Genomic DNA, 15,265 nt, shown 5'->3' with positions numbered 1-15,265 from the left:
AGAAAGCAACTGTCCCGTTCCCGTTTCCCGCCAAAAAGCCTTAAAAAGTGCCATTTGCCATTATAATGTGTGTTGCCAATGTAAATTTAGATGACTTTATGTGGTAAAATTACGAATTGGTTAACAAACATGATTGACATGACATGATTTTTTATACTTACACTATCGCCCAGTGCTATCGCCAAAGTTTTTATCTAAAAATATGGGTTGGCGTCATTGGCATGTTTTGTGATTCCATAAAAAAATCAGTGTATTTTTGTATAATTTTAAATAGGGAAACCATCTAGGGAAATTAGCAACACTGTTAGTCTACTTCAAATTTTTCTTTCTTATCTGTGTACGCGTTTCGGCTGCCAGGTTTGTGCGCTCTGACTAGCATTTTATTAATTATTTGCTCTCAAATCTTTAATTTCTTCTCATATTCGTGCTAACGATTATTATCATTTCGTTTTAGAGTTTACTCTGTGAGAAGACACACTATATCACAATGGTTGCCGCCAAGAAACAGGTGAGTTGGAACACGTGTTCGTTTTTAGAAATCAAATGGACTTTTGGCATAGTTATTCAGTCTAATTATATGGAATAACTTCCGAAATAAAAGTCCAATATTAATTGTTACTCGATAGGCTCGCTAGTTCCATAACAAGCGGGGTTGAGAAGGTACCATACATCTTGATTTTAAGGTTATATCATTTTGGATTTTACTTCGTAGTACGGTTATAGTAAACCATAAATTGACTTATACCAAACCAACTGCTGTGTTTAGATTGCTCAATCGTGGTTATTGTCGATTTTCAGAAAAAGACCATCGAGTCTATCAATTCGCGCCTGGCGCTTGTTATGAAGTCTGGCAAATACTGCCTCGGCTACAAGCAGACGCTGAAGACGCTTCGCCAAGGCAAGGCTAAGCTGGTCATCATCGCCAAGAATGCTCCGCCTCTAAGGTGAGACTACTGAGAAGTAGAGTTTCCCAATTTATTTGTCGAAGGGAAGCATATGGAGTCTTAGGACAAAGAAGTATGGATTCCCCTATGTGATTCAGTAAAATTGCATTCTATACAAATAACATTTATTTTTAAAATGTATTAATTACTCGACTCTTGCAATAAATCATGAATTATCATGGCAAGCTGGAGTACCTATCTACTCACATGATCAATATTATAAATTTAAATAGAATTTTACTGTTTCACATGCTCTAAGGGAAACCTATGGAGTAGTCTTGAGCCCATTTGCTGAACTTTGGCAGGTAAGAAATGTTATTTTGTATAAATAGATGTAACACTTTTCAAATTTCTGTTGGAGTAGGTTTAGTGTCCCGACATGTACAAGTAGGTATTGATGCCGATTCTGGTCGATACCAATATAATTTGACAAGTTTTAAAACTATCTCTGTTACCTCATAAGTGAAGGACAACACAGTTTTTAGAGATATGTGACTAAAATAAAATTAAAGTTTTGTCCACCAGAATCAACAGCATTATGTCCTCTATAAATATGATGGATTATCTACTGGTTAATAAGTTTGTAACCTATCACAATATAATTCAACACATTTATCGAAATACTTAAATGATATCACGGCTGCAAGTTGACTTTTGGGGACTTGTTACTCTGCCTGTTATGTGTGAGATGGTCTGTAGAAGAAATGCAAGATTCTTTACTAAAAATCTTGTTTGATAACATCAAGCACCTAAGAAAATCTAATTGGTGAATTTTTATGGTAATTTATCGTTATAGGTTACATTTTTGCTTATTTAATAAAACTAATAACCGTCTTCAGGAAATCTGAGATTGAATACTACGCTCTCCTGGCCAAGACTGGAGTCCACCACTACAGCGGCAACAACATTGAGCTGGGTACTGCCTGCGGAAAGTACTACAGAGTATGCACCCTGGCTATCACAGACCCTGGCGACTCTGACATTATCACTACCCTCCCTGAGGCGACGGCGTAATATGTTTAATATAGGCTAAAAACAAATATGGTATTTTTTATTTTAAAACACCTTTGAATGTTCCCAAACAAGAAATGTACACTATGTAAACAACTCCAGTACTATAAAGTTGTCGATTATTGCTTTCAGCATATAACTACTCTTTGCTTTCAACAAGATGAGCTCGTGACTATCCCCATTGGGGTAGGCAATTTCCACTACCTTAGATAACAATGAGTTAACGAGGGACTTTCTAAGGCTGCCACCAAAAATAATATCCTCGTCAGGCCCGGATTTCCAGACACAATAGTTAAACAATGGGATTTGGATTTTAAAAGGACTGGGCCTTACGACCATATAGATGGGTGGAGTAATAAAATGGGTCATCTCATCGTTGATACAAAAGATGCATGTCTTATTCATGAAATGAGGTTAAACTAAGAAAAATCGGTACAGTGCCATTGTTTTTTGAGGAACGTAGCCTAGAAAGTCCTTCACTGGTTATATTATTTATATAATTAGGTACTATAGGTAGGTTGAGAACTAATGACCCTATTTCCTGCAGACACCTAATTTTACTTTTTTTTAAGTTATACCTGTCATTTTCTTATCCGCCGAATAGGAAAGGGACGGGTAAATCGACAAGCATAAACTTAAAAATAAGATTAGATGGTGTTTACAGGAATTAGCACCAATATCTGGTTAAGAAAAGTATGCTTCTGAGGTAATACAGATTGTGGAGAACAGCAGGACAGGAATATAAAAACACCAGTAGCCTCTGTTCCTCTGCACGGTAACCGCGCCGCGCGCACTACATCGAGGCCTTCGACCAATAGCCGTGTGATGTCGGTGTTGTGATGTCCCATCTACGTAGATAGCATTCGTATCGTTTATTGGTCAATGCCCTCAATATAATTCGCGCCGCGCGGTTGTCATGCAGAACCGGCTGGTTTTCATTATACCATGATAGAATAGAAGCCTTTTAAGCAACTACTTAATTGCGCAAGAGTCGTGATGATTATGTAAGTACTGTTCTGACAATGTCATATTTTAATCAAACTTTAACAACTAGTCATTTTATAATCCAAAGCACTATGGTCATTAAATGTGCGAATGGGTGATCGGCCTATTGCCCATATAATCGTATGTCGGCCTAGTGCGTGACGAAGTGGACAAAACCCCATGGTTAAAATAAAAAACAAGAAATATTGTTGTCTTTTATTTAAAACTATTTTTTCTCTGCCAAACGGCCCGAACGCTGAATCTGTAAAAATAAAAAATGTTATAGAGCATTGGAAGGCAAATTCTTGCATTTAAAAGGGACTCTACATTTATGATAATTGCAGTGTAATTGATTTTTGCAGTGTAATAAGCATTGTTATACAGTGTCTTTTGAATAAATATTTTTGTTTTATTTTATAAAAACTAAAATCTTGGTACAATACTGAATTCGACTTAGTACTACGGTTTAAGTTTTACCGTGGCGGTGCAGTATCGCAATATTATTTTCAATCTAGAGCAAAACGCTCTAAAATAACAGGAAGAGTATCTTTACACACGGCTTCTTTTGCGATTAGCCTATAACGTTTATGTATCGCCGTAAAAAGTGACCCGCTAAGAGCTAGGAGCTCGGTGGCGCAGCGGTAAACGCGCTCTGTCTGCGATTGTTGAAGTTAAGCAGCTTTCGCAAAGGCCGGTCATAAGATGGGTGACCACAAAAAAAAGTTTTCATCTCTAGCTCCGTGCTTCGGAAGGCACGTTAAGCCGTTGGTCCCGGCTGTATTAGCAGTCGTTAATAACCATCAATCCGCACTGGGCCCGCGTGATGGTTTAAGGCCCGATCTCCTTATCCATCCATAGGAAAGGCCCGTGCCCCAGCAGTGGGGACGTTAATGGGCTGATGATTATGTGTTTCTAAGCCCGAATAATTGCGAATATATTAAAACAAACATACCTCTTTATCCATTCCAGCGTACCAGGAACTCAGACTCAGTAAGGTGATTGCCAAATGTTTCTCTACACCAAAAGTGTCTTATCACTCATATTATCCATAGTCTGAAATATTAATAATATTATTAGAACAATAAATCAACCTCACAAAGATGCAATACAATTAAAACCAAATAAGAAATGTTTCTAGTAAGTAAATAAATATAAATAGTAAGTACATGTGATTTGAAATTCTTATGCATGTACATAATATTTCATTTATAACAGTAATTGTATTACGCATAATTCTCTATGTTATGCATTATTTTCTTATCGTCACGTTTCACAGCAATTTATTACTTCTGTAAGTTGTATCCAAAATTGTTATGTTTGAAAATTACTATAAAATTGCATTGAACCAACCACTTTGTGTAATATTTCTTATTCATTTTATTCCATACATCTTTTTATACCTCATTATTTCTGCAATTCACTTATTTCTTGGATTGAAATTTTATAAAGATTTAGTAACTTCTTCACTTGAAAAATAGTAAAGTACATAATAAATATTAATTTGTGTTACCTGAAGTGCGCTAGAACTTAAAATCTTCCCCTCATTTATGCTCTGTAGTGGTCAATTACCTATTAATGTAACTACTATGGTATATAATGGTCGGTCAACTTAGGTATATATTTTAGCGCTATAAGTTTTCAATATACCGTAAATTATATAATTATAATATATGATAGCACACAAACTTACTTGGAAAGAAGTCGTATAATATAACTTTCGATAGGTATTATTATAACCTAAATACTAGCATAGATCATTGAATGAGTATCATCATGCTTGGCCCCTTCCATACGTTTAGGACTTATTACCTACCAATGCTCGCCACCAGAGCTATATTTTAGTAGTTAAAAGTAGCTGAATGTCACTAACCGAATAAGCTTATAGGTTCCGGCAAACTTCTTGAGCATCGACCTTGACTGCGCAAAACCGAATTTTAGATCTCTTTGGTGGTGCGGTACGGGGGGCGGGGGCGGGTGAGTCCCGCATCGACCGGCTATTGGTAGATCAGTCGATACTTCCCCCGCGCACGTTGTCTTCGTCCCTTTGACTCCCGAATACACTTGCGTGCAGTGAAACTCTTTTGTTCGTTTTTTTTGTTATTACTCATTTGTTTAAGTTTAAGAATTAGTTACTAGCACGAGGTCTATGTCTACAGATCCAAAACCTAGCACTAGCTCTGGTATTGCTGGTTTCCACCTCATGGAAGGAATATCATACTTACGTGACGATTAGTTTTTTCTTAAATATAATAATATAAGTCTTAATAAACTATAATAATATAAGTTTAGTTTTATTTATAATAATTGTTTTTTTTTTAATGAAATTAAGAAAATAATCAAAAGTTCATTTTTTTGCACGGAAGTGTACGTGCGCGAACTTTCCCCCACTACGACACTCGATGCTCAAGAAGTTTGCCGGGAGTTATGGAAATAAAGTGTCATATCATTATGAACACAGTGACAGTTGGTACACATGCTCGTCACCGGCGCTCATTTGAGCGCCTTTTAGCTGCTATTTTTGAGGTATAGCGAGGGGATCCTCCATATAGTATGATAGTTACTCCATGGTATCGTTAAGAATTCACATTCCAGTTTCCCGATAAAGCAATATATGAAAATGCCATCCCTAACAAATTTGCAGTATTCTTATGAACAACATAATACTCTCACCTTTTGCATAAAAATTAATAGAAAAACTAGCATAATAATAAAAAAAAAATCAGTATATTCTAATGATTCATGCCTTGTTCAACTTATTATTAGGACATATTTAGTCTCTCTCTAAGAATAGTAATATTGTTGATGTATTATACACATTCACTTAGTAGATCTAGTTCTAGATTAGCCAATATTGTCTCAATGCTGGGTAAAGGACCTACTTTCCAATCCCTCCTCGACTATCTCCTTTGTTCTCACTCGATTCGATTCATTAGTTCGATCGTCGAATATCGTGTGCTTCAAAAAAATCCTAATCCAAATTAAATCAGCCAATAACTCGAGAAACCCCGAAAAACAAGACTCACAGGTCGCTAGACCGAAATGTTGCTCGTCAATCTATATAGGTATACTAGGTAAAATTATAAAGAGGTTTGTAGGGGATAATCTCTGGAACTATTGAACAGATTTTGAAAATTATTTTACCAGTAGAAAGCTACTTTATTCCTAAGTATATATTTTATTACCAATATTATTATAACCGAAGTCCACACGGACGGAGCCGCGAGCGGAAATCTACTATTTGATACTAATGGAAACCTGTAACATAACTCAAATCAGTACACAACACATCAAACTGCGTAAGATTTTAAAACAGCCATTCAAGATTGCAAAATTCCCATTTATATACTTAGTTAACTATATTTGTTTAACACTTCAATCATAGGGAATTAACCTAGATGAGAGCTGTCATTGCTTTCATGCCCGTTATATGTATCTTGTAATATTAATTTATATACTTACATTATAGTGCCTGTTTTGCATTTTGTTCTCTGTGGTCTTTGGTCTTAAATACTAAATAATTGGGTATTCTAAGTCAACTTTGCAACAGCTGTGGAGTTTAGATTTACCTATTAATCAAATCAAATATTTATAGTATTGCACAGAACTATGTAACTACTATTATGTGGCTTAAAATTTTTTCATAAATATGTACAGTCAATATGATATATTCCAACCATACCTCTGTTTAACTAAAATATTGAAAATGGTACTACAAATAAATATACACAAAAAGCATGTTTCACGATTTTATTACAAATTGGTGCTTATAATCTAAAAGATGGTACCTACACTCACTCTATAATACCGTCAATAAATACAATGGATATCTACCAAATTAATCCATTATAAGGTCACCGGGTGTCCAAATAGTACCATAAGTACAAAATTATTATTAAACATTACTAGTCACGACAGTTGTTAAACAAATTTGAGATATTTTCACGATAACCTACTCGTTTTTTATAACTTTATTTTCACTAGTAAATGTAATACAGAATAGGGACTGTCCTAAATTACTCAGTGGCGCACACATACTTTAATATTTATTAAAATGGAAATTTTCATCGAAATTCGATATTTCATTATTATAATTATACCACATCCCATATTAATCTTCTGTCCAAACTTAAAAGTAATGTACTTTTGTAAATCTTGAAACAATGTGTTAATATTTATAAATTAAAAACATTATTCTCTTCACCGACAATCAAGTGTCATATTACGGTCAGTATACATGCGTCATGGTCATTGCAATAAAATCTGCTAATAATTTCATGTCTTCATTCACTCTTTGAATAAAATCTTACCTAACACAATCTTATATGAAAAAGTGTAGTATTTGTGTTCCACATGCGTCAATTATTTGTAGCAGCTACTTTATAAGTTGTAGCGTAAACACGCTCATAGACGTTACTTTCTGTTATATTCAAACAGATCACCAACTGCCTGTAATGCAAACAATCATATAGAAGCTTTACACTTCAATAACAACACCCATCTTTACTCTTCTCTCAAGTATCTTTGGTTTCATCTTTCGAGTGTTTTTCATTCAATTTCTTAATTCAATACGCCACTTATTTATATTATAACTTTTCCCTAAACTGGTTCACGTTTAAGTATCCTACTACACTGTTGAACAATAAAATTCCTCTTTGTATAACCAATAATCATGACTAATCTGTTTTATCAATATATCCATTGATAAGATAACGTAATAATTATTATTACTGGTTAAAATATAATTTTCCAATGTGACCAAAAAGTTTTAGTTTTTACCAATACAACTTACATTGCACTACTTTCATACCATTATTTTCCTAATTATCATATATTACAAAGTGATTGCTGTGACATAGATATGCCTATAATTTTAGAGCATAATTAATTTATAGGTATTAATTAATACTGATATTGAATAAATGCTCTTTATGGACCTACAATAAATAATTTTAACACAACCTACTTTAATATACACTTCATAATATCTTAACTTTAATCCTAGCCTCCTTATAATATGAATAATTTGTAATCTCATAAAATCAGATAATTCTCTGTAATAAAATACTTGGACTATTTGTCCCAGAGTAAGTTTTATCCTATTAAATTAATATTTTCCAAACTTACCATAGCTGTTGTTATATTGTGGTTGTTGTTGCTGGTATGAGTTGTACGCGGGTTGCGGGTACGACTCGTACGCGGGCGGGGGGCCGCCGCCGCCATACGACGGCTCGGCCGCGCCATAGCCCGCGTCGCCCGCGCCTCCCGCACCACCCCTTTTTATACGCAACATTGTTACATTTTTCCCAGCACAATAGCCAATAGCAAATAATAAAATAACTAACAATTCAGTCTTCAAATTATCTGCATGTGTGTATCAGACGGCAATTCCTATCTTGAAGATTATCATCATTTGAATAAGCAAATCACAAATAAATAAATGACAAAGAACTATTCATAGTTATAGAAGAAAATATTCATAGTTTAGAGATTCTGAAGAAGTTTAGTATCAAATGTGTCACAAAAAATGAAACAACCTGCAGGCCACTGATAAAATAAGACATTTTTGAATTCAAATGAAATATTCCTTACCCATACTCATTTTCGTAGCCTCCTTGACCACCTGTGGAATACCCATATCCAGATCCCGATCCATAACCGGAATTGTATCCCGTGTTAGACTGGGCTGGTGCAGGTGCAGAATAGTTGTTACTTTGATATGAACTGTAAAAATTAAATTAAATTGTAACTGCTATTCTTAAGCTACTGAAGAATATCAAGCTAAGAAAAAATTCAGTCTTCAAGTTATCTGCATATCTGTGTCAGACGGCAATTCCTATCTTGAAGATTATCATCATTTTTATAATCTTATAGGTGGTGACAAATCAGGGAGTCAAATCTTTACATGCTCTGAGTCGAATGAAATTAGGATTGAATTTGTAAAGATTATAAAATATGAGTACTGTACTAACTTATTATTATTCAATCCTACAAAACATACAAGAAGTTTTTGTACCTTTGATACTTGAGGCACCATTAAATTGGTGAATAATTAATTACCTTCCAGTGTTGTAAGATGGCTGTCCATAAGGATCTGCTGCTGGTGGCTCGTAAGGTTGGTAGCCTGTGTGTCTGGAAACAATTCAATATCAAAATTAGTATATGATGATTTGGCTCTTCATCTTATCCTAGAATATATTAATTATCAGTAGGTATTTATGGCGTCATGTTTGTATCAGACGGCACATTCCTATCAAGTTGCTGGTTCATCATTCAATAATCAAGTTAATATACAATTTTTTAACCAAAAAATACTAGTAAACTTACGATGGAGGTCCATATCCATTAGCTGGAGGGGCATTGTGAGGTGGAGGCGCTTGATATCCTGATGGTGGAGGTCTGCCACCACCCCCTCCTCGTGGTCCATCAAACCTGAAGTTTAACAAAAGAACTTAAAAATGATTCATTTTTAAATAATACAGAAATAGTGCTTAAGGTGATTCGTTTTCCATACAAAAGTTGATGCAGTGCTACAGGAAAACGGATAGAGGAATATTGTTATAAAACCGATAAATAGTAATATTTTGGTGTATTATTTTCGCAAACTAACAAAAATTTAGGGTCCGAATACGAGAAGTACCATATTTCAGACCCTCAATTTTGATCAATTCTACATTTGTAGTGGTGCAGATTACAGTGTATTTGCTGAGCGTGTAGAGGTGTCAATGTTAGTTTGTGTGCGTGATAGTTTTTTTTTCTCTAAAGGCTTTGACTACTTGACAAGTGTAATAGAATGTCAGTGACAATTTATAAAGAGATTTTGTATGAAGAGAATAAATATAAATAAAAAACTAAAAATACTACAATCTGAGAAAAGGAATATTGGAAAAATATTTTTGTTTTAACGCATATTATTTAAACATTTTTAAATAATGGGTAAGTACCGTGTTTTAAAAGAGGACATATATTATAATAAAAAATCAATACACATAATGAAATGGCTGTATGGGCATAGTTCCCTTTGCCTTACCCTTCGGGGAAAACCAAATCAAAAAAAAAGTTGTTGCATTTGCCGGCCTAAATAGTAGTCATTTTTAATTAATTGTTTTTCCATCCAACATACAGATATATTTATATTCTCTTTGCCGCGGACTTTTTGGTGGAAACGGGAACGGGAAGGTTGATTTCTTCGTTGAATAATCTAAATAATCAATACGAAGTGGTGTTTTGTGGTTAATGATCACATTAAGTTAGTCGGAAAACATTCCCGATAGTATTATTAAATCGGAATACTCAATAAACAAAGTGTACCTATCTATTTTCGCTTTGCGCCAAAAAGCCGCTTACTTCGTTTGGGGTTCGGAGTAGGAGTCTGCTCCGAGGGTGGGGGCTTAGGTTTCATCATTTCATTAATCATCATCAAGAAAAAAACACAAGACATGGCTGTATAGGCATAGTTCCCTTTGCCTTGCCCTTTGGGAAAAAAAAATAAGATAAATTTTGAAATTCTTATGTATAATAAACAAACATCACAGACATCATGACAGATCTAAAACTAACGAAAATCTTTTTTCTTTTTTCTATTTGACTTATTTATGAATTTTAATCAAGAAAACGTGATAATAAGTTCGACAGCAACTAGTTCAGGTCCCTGAAACAGCCCATTTCAGGCCGCGTATATATGGAAATACTACTTCAATACGTCCCAGCCTCGTCTTTTTTTAACGTCCTCGTTAAAAAAAGACGTCCTAACCTGAACTAACTAACCTAACAATAAACACCACGCGTAAATATAAGTCCAGAAATGCGCCGCAAGTCGTCTGGACTGGGCGCAAAAACAACATAGAAGTGTCCCGCATGCTATCACCAGCTGTCACTGACATACGAATGAAGTCCCGCGGATTTTATTGGAACTAAATGACAAGTCATAATAATTATATGCGGATACTGCGACATCAGCGACGTGCTTGCGGGACGTCCTGAAGCGCTATTACATCTTTCAAACGCGATGCGACGAAGTTTGAACCGACGCAATTTAGGAAAAATCTACCTTATTATTACTGTACTGTGATCGTTATTTGTAAAATCATACAATACATATACACAATTCTTTATACACAATATAATTATTATGACATATTGTGGACTTTTCGGTAGACCTACAAAAAAGGAACAATTCAACCATACGTTGTTTTGTTATATCTCAATGGGCTCAGGCAGCGTTTTCGCCGAAAGCTCCAAGTCGGCTATATTTGTAACGATAATTATGTTTGACATTCATCATCATTTTTGAACCATTTTATACAAAAAAAAATACTTGTATAAATTATATACCCTAAAGCACGCCCATGAATCACTCTACTCATTGGTGAAAACCGTATGAAAATCCGTTCAGTAGTTTTTTAGTTAGCCGCATGTTCACTGATGCGATTAATGCCTGTTAGAATTTTACAAAATAAAAAATACGGAAATTACGGAAGGTACTTTAGTGCAAAGTACATTATTGTATAATGTTAGTGGGCTCTGTTTTCCGCATTTAGACTCTAAGATGGCCCATTATGCGTTATAATATTATTGGTAAAAGTGATACTTTTTGAAAATTCCGTAACAAATAGACGGGTTCGCCAAATTCAATCGTAAAAAAAAAATACAAAAAGTAAAAACAATTAAAACATGCACTTGGGTTTGAACCGTGAAACTTAAGAATGGCGGTGACTGCTTTACCAAATGCGCCATTTAGAAGTTAGAAGTAGACTTCAAATTATGCATCTCTTTTAATAGCTAACCTAGTTCGCATGTGTGTGTGACAGCTTCGTGTTTGTACACAAATTGAAATGACACCAACTTTTGATGCAATGTTTCAATATGATATCTGCAGTAAATACTTCAAAATTGTAGCTTAACTTAAAGATAATGTATGTAAGATTTCGCCACCTAACATTTCACTGGGTCAGAACTCAACACTAAACGAATAAATGGAAAAAAATACGAAAACTGCAGAAGTAACGCCAACTGCTGACGCAGCGTTACCTAGCTGACTGAAACGTATCACCTTAATTTGTAATTAATCACATTTAGCAAAAGATTATGATATAACAGTACAATCACACTTCTATGATATTGTAAAATATAAATTACCTTCCACGTTTAGGTGGACCTCCAGGTCCACCATGGGGTGGTCCACCTCCTCTCTTGAATGGAGGTCCTTGTTGGCCGGGTGGTGCTCCAGATGGTTGGTGTGGTACAGGTGCTGGCCTTGGTGCCATGTTTGGCGGCCCGCCAGGCCCTGCAGGAGGCCCCACTGGCCCAACACCTGGGTGAGGTCCAGGGGGCCCTGTGGGAGGACCACCTGGTGGTCCACCAATTCCACCGCGGCCTCCACGACCTTTAGTAGTAAAATAATGCATAATAAATTAAGACGAAAATGACTAAAGAAGCATACTTATAGTAAGACTACCAAATTAAATATCTTTTACCTCTCATTCCCATTCCTCCACGGCCACCTCTATCATTTCGTGGACCAAAGTCGCCTCTGCCTCTGCCTCCTCTGCCCCTCATGCCACCTGGCCCACCCCTGTTGAAACCACCTCCTGACGAATGAACTAAAAATTGTAGCAACTTTCATTCAATATCCATACGAAAATATTAATAAAAATACATACTTTGTGCAGGAATTCCTCTAGATTCAATTGTAGGCACTGGATGGGGACCTGGTCCTTGTGGCCCAGGCGGGAAACGTCCGCCTCTTTCGCCACCACCACCACCACCACGCATGGGTCCGCCACGGAATCCACGAGACATCCCACGCGTTGGGGGTCCTCCACGCCCTCGCATTCCAGGGCCACCACTGAAACGGCAAATACTTTATTAATTAACTAAACAAGTGCAATGTAATGTGTAACTTCTTTAGTTGGGTTAAGGTTAGTTCTAAGGCGCTAGAATGTTAGTAGCGTACCTAACCTAAAAAAAATTTTTTTTTTCAAATCAATTGGTGCTCATGGTGAAAGTCAACATTTTGTGTAATATTTACTTACCGTCCACGCATATCGAAACCACCCCTTCCTCTCGGATTCGGACCCGGTGGACCTCCGCGTCCACCGCGGAAACCTCCACGGAATGGAGGTCTAGGTCCGTCCATTTCTATAGCCCTACGGGTCGATAACCAACAACTCTGTAGGAAACTCTTATTTTTCAAGGTTAATTTAATTTAAATATCATTGAATGTTTAAATTACGCCAATTGTTAACAAAGCTTGTACCTTACTACAAATTTCAGGACAAAATGGCGGCAACTTGAGGGCAAGAAGGAGAAAAAAAATGGTTGCGTTGTTTTTTTTTTAATAGTGTTTCCACCTTTACAAAAGTTTTACCCTACTGTACTTGTACTACTAAACTGTAAAATCAACTGACTGTGAGTCTGTGACTGACTGGACTGAAAGGGTATAGGGGTAGGAGTATTTATCCTGTATATCCCAATCAAATCAATCCACCCACGCACTGCATATTGGATAGGGCACACACATTCGGATGGATTGTGATACAGATTGATCGTGTTTGATCATTCATCATCATTATTAATCGTCTTCAAGTAAAATATACTAGACATGGCTGTATGGGCATAGTTCCCTTTGCCTTGCCCTTCGGGGAAAATCAACCAAAAGAAAAAGAAGATCTTAGCCCGTTCTTAGCCTGACCCTCAAATGGGCAAAAGGAAAAAAAAAACAACCAAAAGAAAAATGAGTCCGGTTAATGTACATCCACGTAATGTACGACCTGTACGGACTGATAATTCGCAGCCAATATTTCCCGACCATGGATTGTACACGCACGTATTCCGTGTACATTGTTATGTACACGGATTATCAGGTCGTACATTACGTGGATGTACATTAACCCGACTACCAAATCCACACGGAATATTATTTGGATTAATGGGATCACCTTGTGTCTCGTTTGTACAAGGTGTTAACTCGCAGCCACGGAATGTACGCGATGATAATCCGTGTACATATGGTCACGGAATATTTGGATGTACAATACTTGGTTGGGCTTTATCATGGTCGTGCATTACAGTTTCCCAGAAAAATGAGCTTGAAAAATAAACGGCTGCACGGCTTTGCCTTTGCCTTTCCCCAAAGGGATAAAAAAGTTAAAAAAAATAATAATTGAAAAATAACCTACATTATAAAAAAATCAATTCAGCACTACACTAGTTTGCAGTTTGACACAGATAAAAAATATCGGCAGCCATATTTGTTTACCTTTTATGAAGATCATTCTTGAACGGACTATACAATGATTGTTTTGATAATAAATTAGTTTTTTATGACTTATAAGAAAACATCTGGTCATTCTATTACACATGTATGTAACCTCAGTTTTGTTAAAGACGTCAAGTTTCGGGATACTAAAATATAAAACTATGGATGACCAAGCCAAAGTACTTAAGTATTTAGTGTCAGCGGAAAAACTAGCAGAAGAAATATTATCTGACAGGCGGGAAATAGTACTGTTGGATAAAAGAAGAAATGCCAACCGAGAAGCATTACGAGATCTAAGCAAATCTGGTCAGCAGAAGTGCTGGGTGACTGTTGGATCTGTTTTAATAAAAAACGATTTGCGTACAACTAAGGATCTTCTAGATGAAGACCAGAAACAGTTAAACATAGACATTAACAAACTTCGTAGTGATCTCAGAGTGAAGGTAAATGATTTGAGAGACTTAGAAATGCAGCCTCCAGTACCAGGATTGATGCTGGTTCCGATGTCCCGAAAAGAAACAGAAGGATTTTCTTGTGCAGGACTATTTACTTGATATAAAAACAGTTTTTCTTGCTTGAACAGTATAAGTGTAGTATTATAAGTATAAAACCATTGCTGTACCAATATGTAAATGAATAAGATCTGAAGTTTACTATATCACATGTTAACAAAGCCTAGAGTTTTTTTTTGTTGGAATTGAAGGTTAACCCTATAAGATGTATGGATTTTAATCCATAAAGGAGGTTTAAAGACAGATACCTATATCGTCCCTTAGCTTACAACACCGCTCAAGTCGAAAATTGGCGGTTTTTACATATTAATGCCATTGGATGAAGAAAATAAAGGTTAAAATAAAGTAAATCGTCAAAATAAGTATAAATAATTATTTATTAACCGCTAACTAGAGTATGTATTAAGTAGCAATAAAAAAATCTACAGATATTTTAAATAAGACATTTTATTTCGTCTCCTGTAAAGTTGGTAAAAATGACTTAAGCGGTGTTGTAAGCTAAGGGACGATATGTAGCTGTCTTTAAACCTTCAATTTGTTTTGGTAATCTACCCACA

General features: G+C 35.8%; 3 protein-coding genes across 5 annotated transcripts; 2 read left to right on the top strand and 1 right to left on the bottom strand.

Annotated features, from left to right (window-relative positions):
• Positions 1 to 279: 279 nt before the first annotated feature.
• Positions 280 to 1,984, top strand: LOC126382008 (60S ribosomal protein L30). Its single transcript, XM_050031688.1, has 4 exons — positions 280 to 357; positions 455 to 508; positions 799 to 944; positions 1,784 to 1,984. Exons 2-4 carry the CDS (start codon positions 488 to 490, stop codon positions 1,956 to 1,958), a joined length of 342 nt encoding a protein of 113 aa, XP_049887645.1. The 5' UTR covers positions 280 to 357; positions 455 to 487; the 3' UTR covers positions 1,959 to 1,984.
• Positions 1,985 to 3,143: 1,159 nt separating this feature from the next.
• On the bottom strand, positions 3,144 to 13,265 carry LOC126382006 (collagen alpha-1(III) chain-like). Of its 3 annotated transcripts, none has more exons than XR_007569009.1 (10): positions 12,971 to 13,246; positions 12,599 to 12,783; positions 12,413 to 12,538; positions 12,075 to 12,321; positions 9,264 to 9,368; positions 8,997 to 9,068; positions 8,529 to 8,660; positions 8,064 to 8,212; positions 3,892 to 3,992; positions 3,144 to 3,201 (listed from the first exon to the last, which is right to left on the bottom strand). XR_007569009.1 is itself a non-coding variant. In XM_050031686.1 (10 exons), exons 2-10 carry the CDS (start codon positions 13,072 to 13,074, stop codon positions 7,375 to 7,377), a joined length of 1,131 nt encoding a protein of 376 aa, XP_049887643.1. In that variant the 5' UTR covers positions 13,075 to 13,084; positions 13,195 to 13,265; the 3' UTR covers positions 6,673 to 7,374. The 3 variants fall into 3 exon arrangements, 2 of the variants coding, with proteins under 2 accessions (XP_049887643.1, XP_049887644.1); XM_050031686.1 differs by lacking the exons at positions 3,144 to 3,201; positions 3,892 to 3,992 and adding an exon at positions 6,673 to 7,385 and having other exon boundaries at positions 12,971 to 13,084; positions 13,195 to 13,265; XM_050031687.1 differs by lacking the exons at positions 3,144 to 3,201; positions 3,892 to 3,992 and adding an exon at positions 6,673 to 7,385 and having other exon boundaries at positions 12,413 to 12,526; positions 12,971 to 13,245.
• Positions 13,266 to 14,137: 872 nt separating this feature from the next.
• On the top strand, positions 14,138 to 14,869 carry LOC126381842 (p53 and DNA damage-regulated protein 1). The gene has a single exon (XM_050031353.1). The coding sequence runs from the start codon at positions 14,298 to 14,300 to the stop codon at positions 14,748 to 14,750; it is 453 nt and encodes a 150-aa protein (XP_049887310.1). The 5' UTR covers positions 14,138 to 14,297; the 3' UTR covers positions 14,751 to 14,869.
• Positions 14,870 to 15,265: the final 396 nt, after the last annotated feature.

Source organism: Pectinophora gossypiella, chromosome 3 (genome assembly GCF_024362695.1).
Source record: "Pectinophora gossypiella chromosome 3, ilPecGoss1.1, whole genome shotgun sequence".
Classification (NCBI taxonomy): Eukaryota; Metazoa; Arthropoda; class Insecta; order Lepidoptera; family Gelechiidae; genus Pectinophora; species Pectinophora gossypiella.
This window is presented reverse-complemented; position numbering and strand designations above follow the sequence as displayed.